This window comes from Trachypithecus francoisi, unplaced genomic scaffold (assembly GCF_009764315.1).
Source record: "Trachypithecus francoisi isolate TF-2019V2 unplaced genomic scaffold, Tfra_2.0 Lachesis_group10, whole genome shotgun sequence".
Taxonomy (NCBI): domain Eukaryota; kingdom Metazoa; phylum Chordata; class Mammalia; order Primates; family Cercopithecidae; genus Trachypithecus; species Trachypithecus francoisi.
The window spans coordinates 108,908,990-108,921,548 of NW_022681455.1; the positions used below are offsets into that span (position 1 = coordinate 108,908,990).

At 45.9% G+C, this 12,559-nt stretch overlaps 1 protein-coding gene and 1 non-coding gene across 7 annotated transcripts in view; one reads left to right on the plus strand and one right to left on the minus strand.

Annotated features, from left to right (window-relative positions):
* The window catches only part of PRMT7 (protein arginine methyltransferase 7), a 48,612-nt gene that overhangs the window by 1,805 nt on the left and 34,248 nt on the right, over window positions 1–12,559 (plus strand). For 4 of the 6 annotated variants that reach the window (XM_033219777.1, XM_033219780.1, XM_033219781.1 and 1 more), the window contains exons 2-4: window positions 3,136–3,313; window positions 8,577–8,613; window positions 12,219–12,368. In XM_033219777.1, the coding sequence (XP_033075668.1) occupies window positions 3,219–3,313; window positions 8,577–8,613; window positions 12,219–12,368 (282 nt within the window). In that variant the 5' untranslated portion in view covers window positions 3,136–3,218. The remainder of the gene's footprint in view (window positions 1–3,135; window positions 3,314–8,576; window positions 8,614–12,218; window positions 12,369–12,559) is intronic. The other 2 variants (XM_033219779.1, XM_033219783.1) reach the window with 1 other exon arrangement.
* Window positions 505–606, minus strand: LOC117088930. The gene has a single exon (XR_004439435.1). It is a non-coding gene; the product is annotated as a small nucleolar RNA U13 (small nucleolar RNA).

Below are 12,559 nucleotides of genomic sequence, written 5' to 3' on the forward strand. Positions count from 1 at the left end.
AATGGATGAGGGCATTTAGCCAGAGAAGGTGTGTAGTGCCCACCAGAAGAGGTTCTTGCCTTCATAAAATTGTTAACACGACATGGTTCCAGGTTTGTTTGATTTTTTTGAGATACAGTCTTGCTCTGTTGCCCAGGCTGGAGTGCAGTGGTGTGAGCTTGGCTCGCGGCAACCTTCGCCTCCCAGGTTTAAGCAATTATTCTGCCTCAGCCTCCCAAGTAGCAGGGATTACAGGCACCTGCCACCACGCCCACTAACTTTTTTTATTTTTAGTAGAGATGGGATTTCGCCATGTTGGCCAGACTGGTCTCAAACTCCTGACCTCAGGTGATCCACCTGCCTTGGTCTCCCAAAGTGCTGGGATTATAGGCGTGAGTCACCGCGCCTGGGCTCTTCCAGGTTTTGAAAACACTGTGGTCCTGGTGTTCGACTCAGCAACATCACAGATAGGAAAGGAATCCTATGGATTTAAGTTCTTTACTGTAAGTTTTTTTTTTTTCTCCACTTAAGCTAGGTAACGTGCCAGTGTAGTAAAGTTTGAGGGAAGGCACGTCTGACACAGGCGCATGAACATCCAGTCATTACGCTTGTGAATTACAAAAGGATCACTCTTAACCTTTAAGTAACTTCAGAATTGATTCCACGTGTACCACAGGATTAGTAGTTCAGGACTCTACCATGTGGCTCCTATTGACAGTGTTTGACACCTGGTCCAGTTTTACTTCACCAAACTGATTGATTTAATGTGCGTGATTGTCCAAGCCTTTCTAATTGGATGAAATGCCTTCTCCCTCCACCCCCTCTTCTCCTCCTGCCTCAGCTGAATCCACCTTTTAAGCCGTCCCTGAACATTCAGCCAGATATGGCCATTTCTTTCTCTATTCTAGCATTTGTTGGACACAGTTTTCCAACGCACATTACAGATTCTGATAGTTCTAGATAGTCTATCTGTAAAATAAGTGTTAGTACGAGATAAAGTGGATTATAGCAATGCTGTTAAACTGCTGGTTGCAACCCATTGATGGCTCCTGACCAGCAAGTAAAAGTGCAGCTGGGTGCTGTGGTGCATGCCGGTAGTCTAGCTACTTGGGAGGCTGACGTAGTAGGACCTTGAGTCGAGGAGTTCAAGGCTGTAGAGTGTAATGATCATGCCTATGAATAGTCACTGCACTACAGCCTGGACAGTAGGGAGATCCCATCTCTTAAAAACAGCAGAATTGAAATAGAGTGTATCAGAGGGCCTTGTTCGTAGGTCAGTATTGTTTCGTGGAACTTTTAGTTATATGCGTATATGCAGGTGTGTGTATTGAGGCTCATTGTAAAGTATATTTCTTACTTGGGTTATCAGAAAGTTTGAAAGCCATTAGACTGGGGATAGGTATGCTGGGATTTTAGAAGTAGAGTTTTACCTGGACAAATTGTCTACTTTGAACCTGACTGCCTGACTGAGTTTGTTCAGAGAAGATTGTTTCTAATCTATTTGTTTTTTGTTTGTTTGTTTGTTTTAGGGACGGAGTCTTACTCTCTCGCCCAGGCTGGAGTGCGGTGGCGCGGTCTTGGCTCACCGCAGCCTCCGCCTCCCGGGTTCAAGCGATTCTCCTGCCTCAGCCTCTCAAGTAGCTGGGATTACAGACGTGCGCCACCATGCCTGGCTAATTTTTGTAGTTTTAGTAGAGACGGGGGTTTTGCCATGTTGGCCAGGCTGGTCTTGAACTCCTGACCTCAGGTGATCCGCCTGCCTTGGCCTCCCAAAGTGCTAGGATTATAGGTGTGAGCCACCGAGCCCGGCCTGTTTCTCATCTATTTGTGTAAGAATTCCATGTTTACTTACTCAAGATAACTTCAAAAGAAAAAAACTCTGGCCAGTAAAATGCCATAGGAATGTTTAGGGATCTGTGGCGTAGGCATTCTTTCTAAAGTTTCCTGAAGATGCACCAATGTTTAACAAAGGAAGGGCGCAGTGTAGAACACCTATTGCTTTCTGAATGGTAAGAGGAGAGGGTATTGGGAGAGCCCACACCTGCTGAGGAGTGCCTTTAGGCTTTGAGCAGTGGTGGTTCTCTGCCTCCCAGACATAGATCTCTTTGGAGAGACAGGCCATACAAGACTTGAATCTGGTGACATTTTATTTATTTGAAGCAGAATTTTTTTAGTTGAAGGAAAGTTTTAAAAAATTGCTTTTAAAATTAAAATTTGAATAGATAAGTAGTAATCACTATAAAAAATAATGAAGCATAAGGAATGCTAGTGTTAGCTGGGAGTAGGGCGCTCACTTGTAGTCCCAGCTGCTGGAGAGGCTGAGGCAGGAGGAATGCTTGAGCCCAGGAGTTTGAGTCCAGCCTGGGCAACATAACGAGACCCCATCTTAAAAATAAGAAGAATGGTAATACCATGAACATTTATGTTCCCACCACCCAATTTAAGAAAAAGAACAATACTTTTGAAGTCTGTGTACCCCTCCTTGATTCCATCTCTCCCTTCTCTTTTAGAAGTGAACTGTCCTGGTTCCCTGCTATGCTTTTTAGTGTGATTCCTGAAGAATGTATCATTCCATTTTGCGTAGCTATAAATTTCATAGAAATGGAGTCGTATTGCATGTGTTGTGTGATTTGCTGTTTTTGCTCATCATTATATTCCTGGCGTTACCCATTTTTAGGTTTATGTGTTGCTGTGATATATTGTTTAGATGAAAGTTTTCCCGGTTTGACTTGCTCTATCTTCATATTTTTCCTTAAGCTAAGGGTTCAGGATACAAAGGCAGTATTGGTGGCACTTTTTTACCAGCACCCCATCTCTTCTCCTAGCCTTAAGGGCTGTACCTAGATGAACCTGTGAGGCTCATTTGACCCTTTTGGAAGCACTGAAGCCTGCTGAAGTTTCCAGACATCTGTATAAATCTGTTGTAGTTTTTTAAATGTTACATGCTGGTTATAAAACCAAGTAACTCCTGCTGGAAACATTTACAATATTGATTAACAAATACTGTCAGTGGCTTTGACATTTTTGTCAGTTTCTTGATTTTCCCCCCACTTTTTGTCTCCCCTCCCCCCTCCACATTTTGGGGCATTATGCTGTTAATAGATTTTTTTCTGTTCGTTTGTTTATACACCTCCTGTTTCCTTCTGATGTTAATAGGTTTCTGACAGTCAGACTTGTCCACAAGAACTCAACTGGCAAGGCTGCTTTTCTGTGCTAAAACTGGGGAGCTGGTGGGCACCATGAAGATCTTCTGCAGTCGGGCCAATCCGACCACGGGGTCTGTGGAGTGGCTGGAGGAGGATGAACACTATGATTACCACCAGGAGATTGCAAGGTACTGGCTTGGTTTATAGCAGGCTGCAGCTGGGTGGGGCACTGATCTCAAAGCAGATGCCTTGGGATCCAGTCTGAGCGTGGGCTAGACTGTCACCCAGTGCTTACGATGAGTGCTGGTGTTGGTGCTGAGCAGGTCTGCTCAGCCAGGTAGGTATATGTGGTGGTTAGGCAAAGTCATACTTGTGTGGAGTGTCAGACATTATGTAGCAGCCTTAGCAGAGTCTCAGCATCTGTTTAGTGGAGCAAAGAAAACCCAAGCCTCAGTAGTGTTGAGGAAGTTGAATCATTTACTTGCCTTACTGAAATGGTGACAGTGTTCATCATATGGTTAAATTCTTTTGAATGAAAAAAATGAAATTTTTTTTTCCTTTAGAAGAAATATTTAAAAGTATGTGAGTTGTTGGCCAGGCACAGCGGCTCATGCCTGTAATTCTAGCACTTTGGAGGCTGAGGTGGGCAGATCACCTGAGATCAGGAGTTTGAGACCAGCCTGACCAACATGGAGAAACCCAGTCTCTACTAAAAATACAAAATTAGCCGGGCACTGTGGCTCATGCCTGTGATCCCAGCTTACTTGGGAGGCTGAGGCAGGAGAATTGCTTGAACCTGGGAGGCAGAGGTTGTGTTAAGCCAAGATCGCACCATTGCACTCCAGCCTGGACAACAAGAGCAAAACTCTGTCTCAAAAAAAAGTATGTGAGTTGTTATGTAGCAATCGTTAAGTGCATTCGGTGTGCCAGCATTGTGCTAAGGCTGTGGATACCAGATGAGGAAGATCCCGTTCTCATCTTCAAGGACCATGCAGTTTTGTGGAAGAGACGGGCACATAAAAAATTACAGCACAAAGGCCGGGCACGGTGGCTCATGCCTGTAATCCTAGCACTTTGGGATCACTTGAGGGTCAGCAGTTCGAGACCAGCCTGGCCAACATGGTGAAACCCCGTCTCTACACAAAAAAATTAGCTGGGAGTGGTGGTGGGCGCCTGTAATTCCCAGTACTTGGGAGGCTGAGGCAGGAAAATCACTTGAACTCGAGAGGTGCAGGTTGCAATGAGCCGAGGTTGTGCCACTGCACTCCAGCCTGGGTAACAGAGTGAGATTCTGTCTCAAAAAAAAAAAAAAAAGATTACAGCACAGTGAGATAAAGGCACAAAAGGTCATGGAAGCAACAAGAACCAGCTGGACTTGGGGTGGGAGGTAATGTTTGAATAATTTCTCAGTTCTAAAGGAAGAGAAGCTGAAGTCTGAGCTGTAGGGATTACATGTAAGCTTTCAGATGAGCCAGTTTGTGACTGGGTGCAGTGGCCCACACCTGTAGTCCCAGCTACTTGGGAGGCCAAGGCAGGAGGATTGCTTGTGCCCATGAGTTCAAGTCCAGCCTGGGCAACATAGTAAAACCCTGTCTCACAAACAAAAAAAAGACCAAAAACAGGCCAGGCACTGTGGCTGACGCCTGTAATCCCAGCACTTTGGGAGGCCAAGGTGAGCGGATCACCTGAGGTCGGGAGTTCAAGAACAGCCTGACCAACATGGAGAAACCCAGTCTCTACTAAAAACAAAATTAGCTGGGCATGGTGGCGCACGCCTATAATCCCAGCTGCTCGGGAGGCTGAGGCAGGAGAATCACTTGAACCGGGGAGGCAGAGGTTGCCGTGAGCTGAGATCGCGCCATTGCCCTCCAGCCTGGGCAACAAGAGCTAAACTCTGTCTCAAAAAAAAAAAACAAAAAACACACAAAAAACACAGATGGGCTAGTTTACGGAGCAGCTAGCAGTTTAGCGTGTCTGGAGTGTGGTGCAAAAGTACTATGGTAAGAGAGGCTGCCGAAAGCATAGGCGGGGTCATTTTGTAAAGGGTGGTAGCAAAATGCAGGAAGAGGAACACAAGTTTAAGTCCGAGCTCTGCCACTTCTCTACTCTCTCGGCCAAGTTACTTCTCTGAGCCTTAATCTAACATAATATATACTTCAATATGATAATACATTATCTCACAGTGTAATACAATTATCTTAGAATTGTTTGATGATTAAGTGTAATACAGTGTCTGGTGCAGAATTAGGGCTTAAATTTTTTTTTTTTTTTTTTTTTTTTTTTGAGACGGAGTCTTGCTCTGTCGCCCAGACTGGAGTGCAATGGCGTGATCTTGGCTCACTGCAAGCTCCGCCTCCCAGGTTCACGCCATTCTCCTGCCTCAGCCTCCCGAGTAGCTGGGACCACAGGCGCCTGTCGCCATGCCCGGCTAATTTTTTGTATTTTCAATAGAGATGGGGTTTCACCGTGTTAGCCAGGATGGTCTCCATCTCCTGACCTCATGATCCGCCTACTTCGGCCTCCCAAAGTCCTGGGATTACAGGTGTGAGCCACTGCACCAGGCCAGGGCTTAAAATATTTCTAAACATTTTGGACATTTTCTTGTTTTGTTGTTGAGACGGAGTCTTACTCTGTTGTCCGGGCTGGAGTGCAGTGGTGCAATCTCGGCTTCTTGCAATCTCTGCCTCCCAGGTTCAAGTGATTCTCTTGCCTCAGCCTCCTAGGTAGCTGGGATTACAGGCACCTGCCACCACACTTGTCTAATTTTTGCATTTTTAGTAGAGACGGGAGTTTCACCTGTTGGCCAGCCTGGTCGTGACCTCCTGACCTCAGGTGATCCACCTGCTTCTGCCTCCCATAGTGCTGGGATTACAGGTGTGAGCCACTACAGCTGGCGTGGACATTATTTTCTAAGTGATATATTAAACAGGAGAGAAAGAGGATTGGATTGCATTTTGGAACACTCACTGAGAGCAGCATGGAGAGGAGAGCATTTGGGGATATTGCAGTCCCAGAGCTGCATAGTCCCAGAGGAGACAGCTCGGGGGAGCTTGAGTTTGGTAACTCACTGCATATGATGGTGGGAGAGAGAAGATTCAAGAAGTACCACGACTTCTGGTTAGAATGACAAAGTGGATGGGAGTGTAAGGGAGAACCTAGGAGGAATCGGTGGCGTCGGGGAGAGGAACACGATGGAGATCGGGCGTTTAAGTTTGGACATCCACATAGAGATGCCAATGCAGGTAGAATTTTGGGTCTGGAGACAGAATTTCTAGTTATTAGAATTGAAACTGGGAGAGGTTGCTGTTTCTCAAGGGGATGTGAAATGCGAAAGGTAGAGGGCTGAAGAAGGAATCCCGGAATAGCTGAGGAGGCAAAAGGGAGAAGGACGAGGGAGATGGCCAGCGTGGAAAGGAAGAAAGAGGGAGTGTCTAGCAGGGTCAGAGGCACTAGGAAGTCCCAGATCCTGATGACTGACATCAGCTGCAGGAGTGAGCTGGTGGTGGTTACCAAGAGTGATGTCGGTGGAATGGTGGGCAGCAAGCGTGTGAAGAGACCAGGAAGGTGGTGAGTGAGATGCCTTTTAAGTAGTGAGCAGAGGTAGAAATGACTACATTTCAGTTAAGCATCCATAGCTGGCTTCAGATATAAAACCTTGACATGCCATTAAAAAAAAAAAAAAATCCCCCTTCTTTCAGTGCACCGCTCCTCAAAGTGTGGAATGTGGACCGCCTGTGACACAATTGCCTGGAGCCCGTTAGCCCAGCCTTCTCAATGAGAGAGAGAGTGTGTGTGTTCGGGGGAGGAGGGGGGGACTCTGCATTTCAAGTAAGCTTTCTGGTGATTCTGGTGTTGACCCAAGGCTGGAGGGCCTCTGTTTTAGTGTGAGCTCCTTAGCTGTCCCCTAGAATTCCCAGAAAGTGTGGGAGGGCCTGCCTAGTTTTGGGTGCTCACCCCGACCCCGCCTGAGTTTCAATGTGTGAATTACTGCAATAGGAAATATGGAGAAGTGACTCTCCTGCCCTTAGAACGGTATTGGTGAACTCTTAGTTTTCCCTGATGATGTTAAGTGAACATACCCAGTGGGGTGCCTGTCACATATACAGTGGGTGTATGTGAGTGCTTCTCTTTCCCCAGCTGCTCTCCCTAATATTACATCAATGGTTACCCCCAGGCACAGATGTACGCAAGGTTAGGTCAAGTATTAGGAAGACTGAGTCTGAGTTTCTCCTGAGGAGGAAAATGTATAGCATATAACAAGATCAGGACGCTAGTGGCTGTGGAATTACTGTGACAGGGCTAACTGCTGAGACCAGCTCAGTAGTGGAGACCCTAACCCAGTGATGCTAGAGGAATTAAAGATACACACACAAATATAGGGTGTGGAGTGGGAATCGGGGCTGACAGCCGTCAGAGCGAAGAGCCACAAACAGAGTTTTACCTACTTATTTATTGACAGCAAGCCAGTGAGAAACATTGTTCCTATAGATTATAGATTAAAACGGGGAAACAAAGGGATGGATCTGGCTAGTTATCTGCGGCAGGAACATGTCCTTGAGGCACAGACCCCTCGTGCTATTGTTTGTAGTTGAGGAACACCTTAAGCGAAAACTGCCCTGGGTGGGCCAGGTGTTTCTTGTCCTCATTCTGGTAAACCCACAACCTTCAGTGTGGGTATCATAGCCATCAAGAGCATGTCACAGTGCTGCAGAGATTTTGTTAATGGCCAGTTTTGTGGCCTGTTCCCAACAGCTAACTACTGGAGCATTTTTAGGTCTGAGAACATCTTTCTCTGAGACTTTTCTGCAGCACTAGAGAATAACAACTTAAAACTCTATTAAAATAAAGTGGCCAGGTACAGTGACGGATGCTTGTAGTTCTGCTGAGGCAAGAGAATCTCTTGAGCTAAGGAGTTCAAGACTGCAGTGCCCAAAGATTGAGACTGTTCATAGCCATTACACTCCAGCATGGGTGACATAGTGAGATCCTGTTTTTAAAAATAAACAAAAAAATAGACCAGGCGCGGTGGCTCACACCTGTAATCCCAGCACTTTAGGAGGCCGAGGCTGGCGGATCATTCGAGGTCAGGAGTTCAAGACCAGCCTGGCCAACATGGTGAAACCCCATCTCTAATGAAAATACAAAAATTAGCCAGGCATGGTGGTGAGTGCCTGTAATCCCAGCTACCTGGGAGGCTGAGGCATGAGAATCGCTTGAACTTGGGAGACAGAGGTTGCGGTGAGCCGAGATCACGCCACTGCACTCCAGCCTGGGTGATAGGGTGAGACCCTTTCCCCCCGCCCCCAAAAAAATAAAAGACAACCAAAAAATAGTTTAAAATAGATGGCACGTTTGTTCTATCTGTTTAGGAATGTTTGTATATATGTGAATACTCTTGTGTGTTGATGTGTATCATGCAAAGGTTGCTGACCTGTCTTTTTTGTTTTTTAGGTCCTCCTATGCAGATATGCTACATGACAAAGACAGAGTAAGTGTAAAAGGAAACTATTGTCTTGATGTGGGGTGTTTTGAAGTCTTGGATTACAAGAAGGTTAAAAATCCCTGGGGGTCATGATGTTAAATGACACTGAGAGGCAGTATGGTGTAGTGGTCAGGAAATCTGTTGAGAGGCTGGGTCCTGCTTCTGGCTCTGTTTTTTTTTTGTTGTTTAATCTCCCAGCTTTAACGAGATGAAAATTGTCTATGTTTATGGTATACAATGTGATGAATGTATGTGTATGGTGTGAAGTGATTAAATCAAGCTAATTAACATATGTACCACCTCATACTTTTTTGTGTGTGGTGAGAACATTTAAGATCTACTCACTTAGTAATTTTTAAGTGTACTTTATTAACTACAGTTCACCATGCCGTACAGCAGATATCCAGAACTTACTCATCCTAACTGAAACATCAGATCCTTTCCCTCAGCAGGTACCATTCTCTGGGTTTCTATGAGTTCAACTTTTTTTTTTTTTTTTTTGAGACAGAGTCTTACTGTCACCCAGGCTAGAGTGCAGTGGCGAGATCTCAGCTCACTGCAACCTCAGTCTCCTGGGTTCAAACAATTCTCCTGCCTCAGCCTGCCTCGTAGCTGGGATTACAGGTGCGTGCCACGACACCTGGCCTTCACTGTAGTTTTAATTGCCGTTTTTAATTTTAATTTTATTTTTTTGAAATAGGGCCACTGTTGCCCAGTGCAGTGGTGTGATCTTGGCTTCACTGCAGCCTCGACTTCCCGGGCTTAAGCGAGCCCCCAACTCAGCCTCCCCAGTAGCTGGGACTACAGGGAAGCCACCACGCCCGGCTAATTTTTATATGTTTTGTAGAAATGGAGTTTCGCCGTATTGCCTAGGCTGGTCTTGAACTCCTTAGGTGAAGTGATCCACCCGCCTCGGCCTCCCAAAGTGCTGGGATTATGGGCATGAGCCACCGTGCCTGGCCATCAAATACCTTTTCATGTGCTTATTTACCATGCATATATCTTTGGCATAGTCTAGGGTTATGAACATAGGTGTGATTCTTGATAGACACTGCCACATTGCCTTCCAAAAGGGTTCCAGTTTCACTGTAGAATCTTCAAAACTGGGTCATTAAAAAGTGACAGCTAATTTAATGGCATCGTTAAAGTGAAGGCTGTGCCATCCCTGGTTTACAATTGAGGACACTGTTCATCAATTTGTTTTTAACTTAAAAAATAAATGAAACAAGGCCTGGCACGGTGACTCACACCTGTAATCCCAGCACTTTGGGAGGCCGAGGTGGGTGGATCATGAGGTCAGGAGATCGAGACCATCCTGGCTAACACGGTGAAACCCCATCTCTATTAAAAATACAGAAAAAAATTAGCCAGGTGTGGTGGCGAGCAGGGCCTGTAGTCCCAGCTACTTGGGAGGCTGAGGCAGGGGAACGGTGTGAACCCGGGAGGCAGAGCTTGCAGGGAGCAGAGATCCTGCCACTGCACTCCAGCCTGGGTGACAGAGGGAGACTCCGTCTCAAAAAAAAAAAAAAAAAATTGTGGTAAAAACACGTAACATAAATGTACCATACTGATGGTATCCAAGACATAAATGCACGTACTTTAACAGTGCAATAGTTCTATAAGATATTTCTGTGAAAAAAATTTCACCCAGACTAAACATATTTGTGCTTTACTTCAGAGGCAACGTTATTTCTTCTTCTTCTTCCTCTTCTTTTTTTTTTTTTTTTTTTTTTTTTTGAGACGGAGTCTTGCTCTGTCACCCAGGCTGGAGTGCAGTGGCCGGATCTCAGCTCACTGCAAGCTCCGCCTCCCGGGTTTATGCCATTCTCCTGCCTCAGCCTCCCGAGTAGCTGGGACTACAGGCGCCCGCCACCTTGCCCGGCTAGTTTTTTGTATTTTTTAGTAGAGATGGGGTTTCACCGTGTTAGTCAGGATGGTCTCGATCTCCTGACCTTGTGATCTGCCCGTCTCAGCCTCCCAAAGTGCTGGGATTACAGGCTTGAGCCACCCCGCCCGGCCTTTTTTTTTTTTTTTTAATGAGAATGAGTCTCCCTCTGTTGCCAGGCTGGAGTGCAGTGGTGTGATCTCAGCTCACTGCAACCTCCACCTCCCGAGTTCAAGTGATTCTCCTGCCTCAGCCTCCCGAGTAGCTGGGCTTACAGGCGTGCGCCACCACTCCCAGCTAATTTTTTGTATCTTTAGTAGAGACAGGGTTTCACCATGTTGGCCAGGCTGGTCTCCAACTCCTGACCTCAGGTGATCCACCTGCCTCAGCCTCCCAAAGTGCGGGGATTACAGTTGTGAGTTACCACACCACGCCTGGTAATTCTAAAGAATATTCAGTTCTAGATATTTTCTAATTCCTGTCTGATTTAGTCTTTTGCCTATCAGTTTAGAAGTGTGTTTCTTAATGTTTGAAAATTTTTTTTTCTTTAGTTGTATTTCTAAGATTTCTAACTTGTTGGCACTGTGGTCAGAGAATATTGCCCTTTTGATGCCAGTTCTGTATTAGCTGTCTGCTGTTATTTAACAGATTACCTTAAATTTTAATAGCCTCTTAATATTTCTTACTAATTTGGCAGGTCATCAGTCTATTTAAAAGATTTGCACATATTTTTTCCATCATCTTTAGCTATTTTCAACAGAAGGGTCACTGTGCCTATTGAGTCAGACTGTTAAAGATGAAAGATGTATCTGTTTACGTTACTAAAGACCAGAACTGAAAATCTTCATGATGCAAAGAAGTTATTTTCTGATGGGGAAAATACTTTTTAGTCAAGCTCTCTGAGTTAAGAGTCGGTAAAGGAAAATAGAAGCCACGTTACATATGCATGAGAGTTAAGAGTTACTAAAGACCAGAACTAAAAATCTTCGTGATACAAAGAAGTTATTTTCTGATGGGGAAAATACTTTTTAGTCAAGCTCTCTGAGTTAAGAGTCGGTAAAGGAAAATAGAAGCCACATTACATATGCAACAGAGGGACTTTAACACAAGGAGCTGGTTACCCAGCTGTGGGAGGGCTAGAAAGCAAATGGGAACGCTGAGTAACCTAGCAGTAGAGACTGCAGGGAGCAGTTACCTTGCCTAGGGCTGAGAAACTAAATAAGAAGATTAGGGTTTCCAGAAGCCACAAGCATTGAGGAGAGATCCTGTGGACCACTGTCCAAGTACGGCTGCAGCTCTGAGGGACCCAAGGAGCTGGTTATGGGATCACTGGGAGAAGCTGGAGTCTGCAATTAACTGCCCCTACCAAGAGGACCCTCATGAGAGCAGCAGCATGCAGAAAGGAACAAGCCTACTCTGTCCTTCTACCTTTCAGTCGCCCTCTTAGTCGTCCTCTTGGCTATACCTAACAGTTGGAAAAAGGAGAACATGGTTTACAGGGCTCTGGCATCACTTAGTAGAGGATAGAAGAGTGAGTAAGGAGCAGGGACAGTCGGGTGACTCACAAGGCCTGCCCAACTTAGCCAGTGCTGTTCCGCCAGGGGCCAGAAAGGCCACAGGGCCCTGACTTGCACTGCCGCTGCCAGCTGTGACTCTAGAACTTTGCAAAGCACCTTTCCACTTACCTACAATAACTGGCAGTAAGTGACGGCCGTGTCTTCCTTAGAATGTAAAATACTACCAAGGTATCCGGGCTGCCGTGAGCAGGGTGAAGGACAGAGGACAGAAGGCCTTGGTTCTCGACATTGGCACTGGCACGGGACTCTTGTCAATGATGGCGGTCACAGCAGGCGCCGACTTCTGCTATGCCATCGAGGTAAGCCACCCCCTTCAGGTGTGTGTCCTGCTTCTTGCATGGGAAATCTCCTATGCTCTTGGACTTTACCCATCTGTTCCTTCACAAACATTCGTGGAGTGCTCGCTCTGTGCCAAGCACAGAGTGTATAGAGATGAGTCAGACACAGTTCCTTCCTCCAGTGGCTAGTGTTCTCCTCTGTCAGCCTAGGC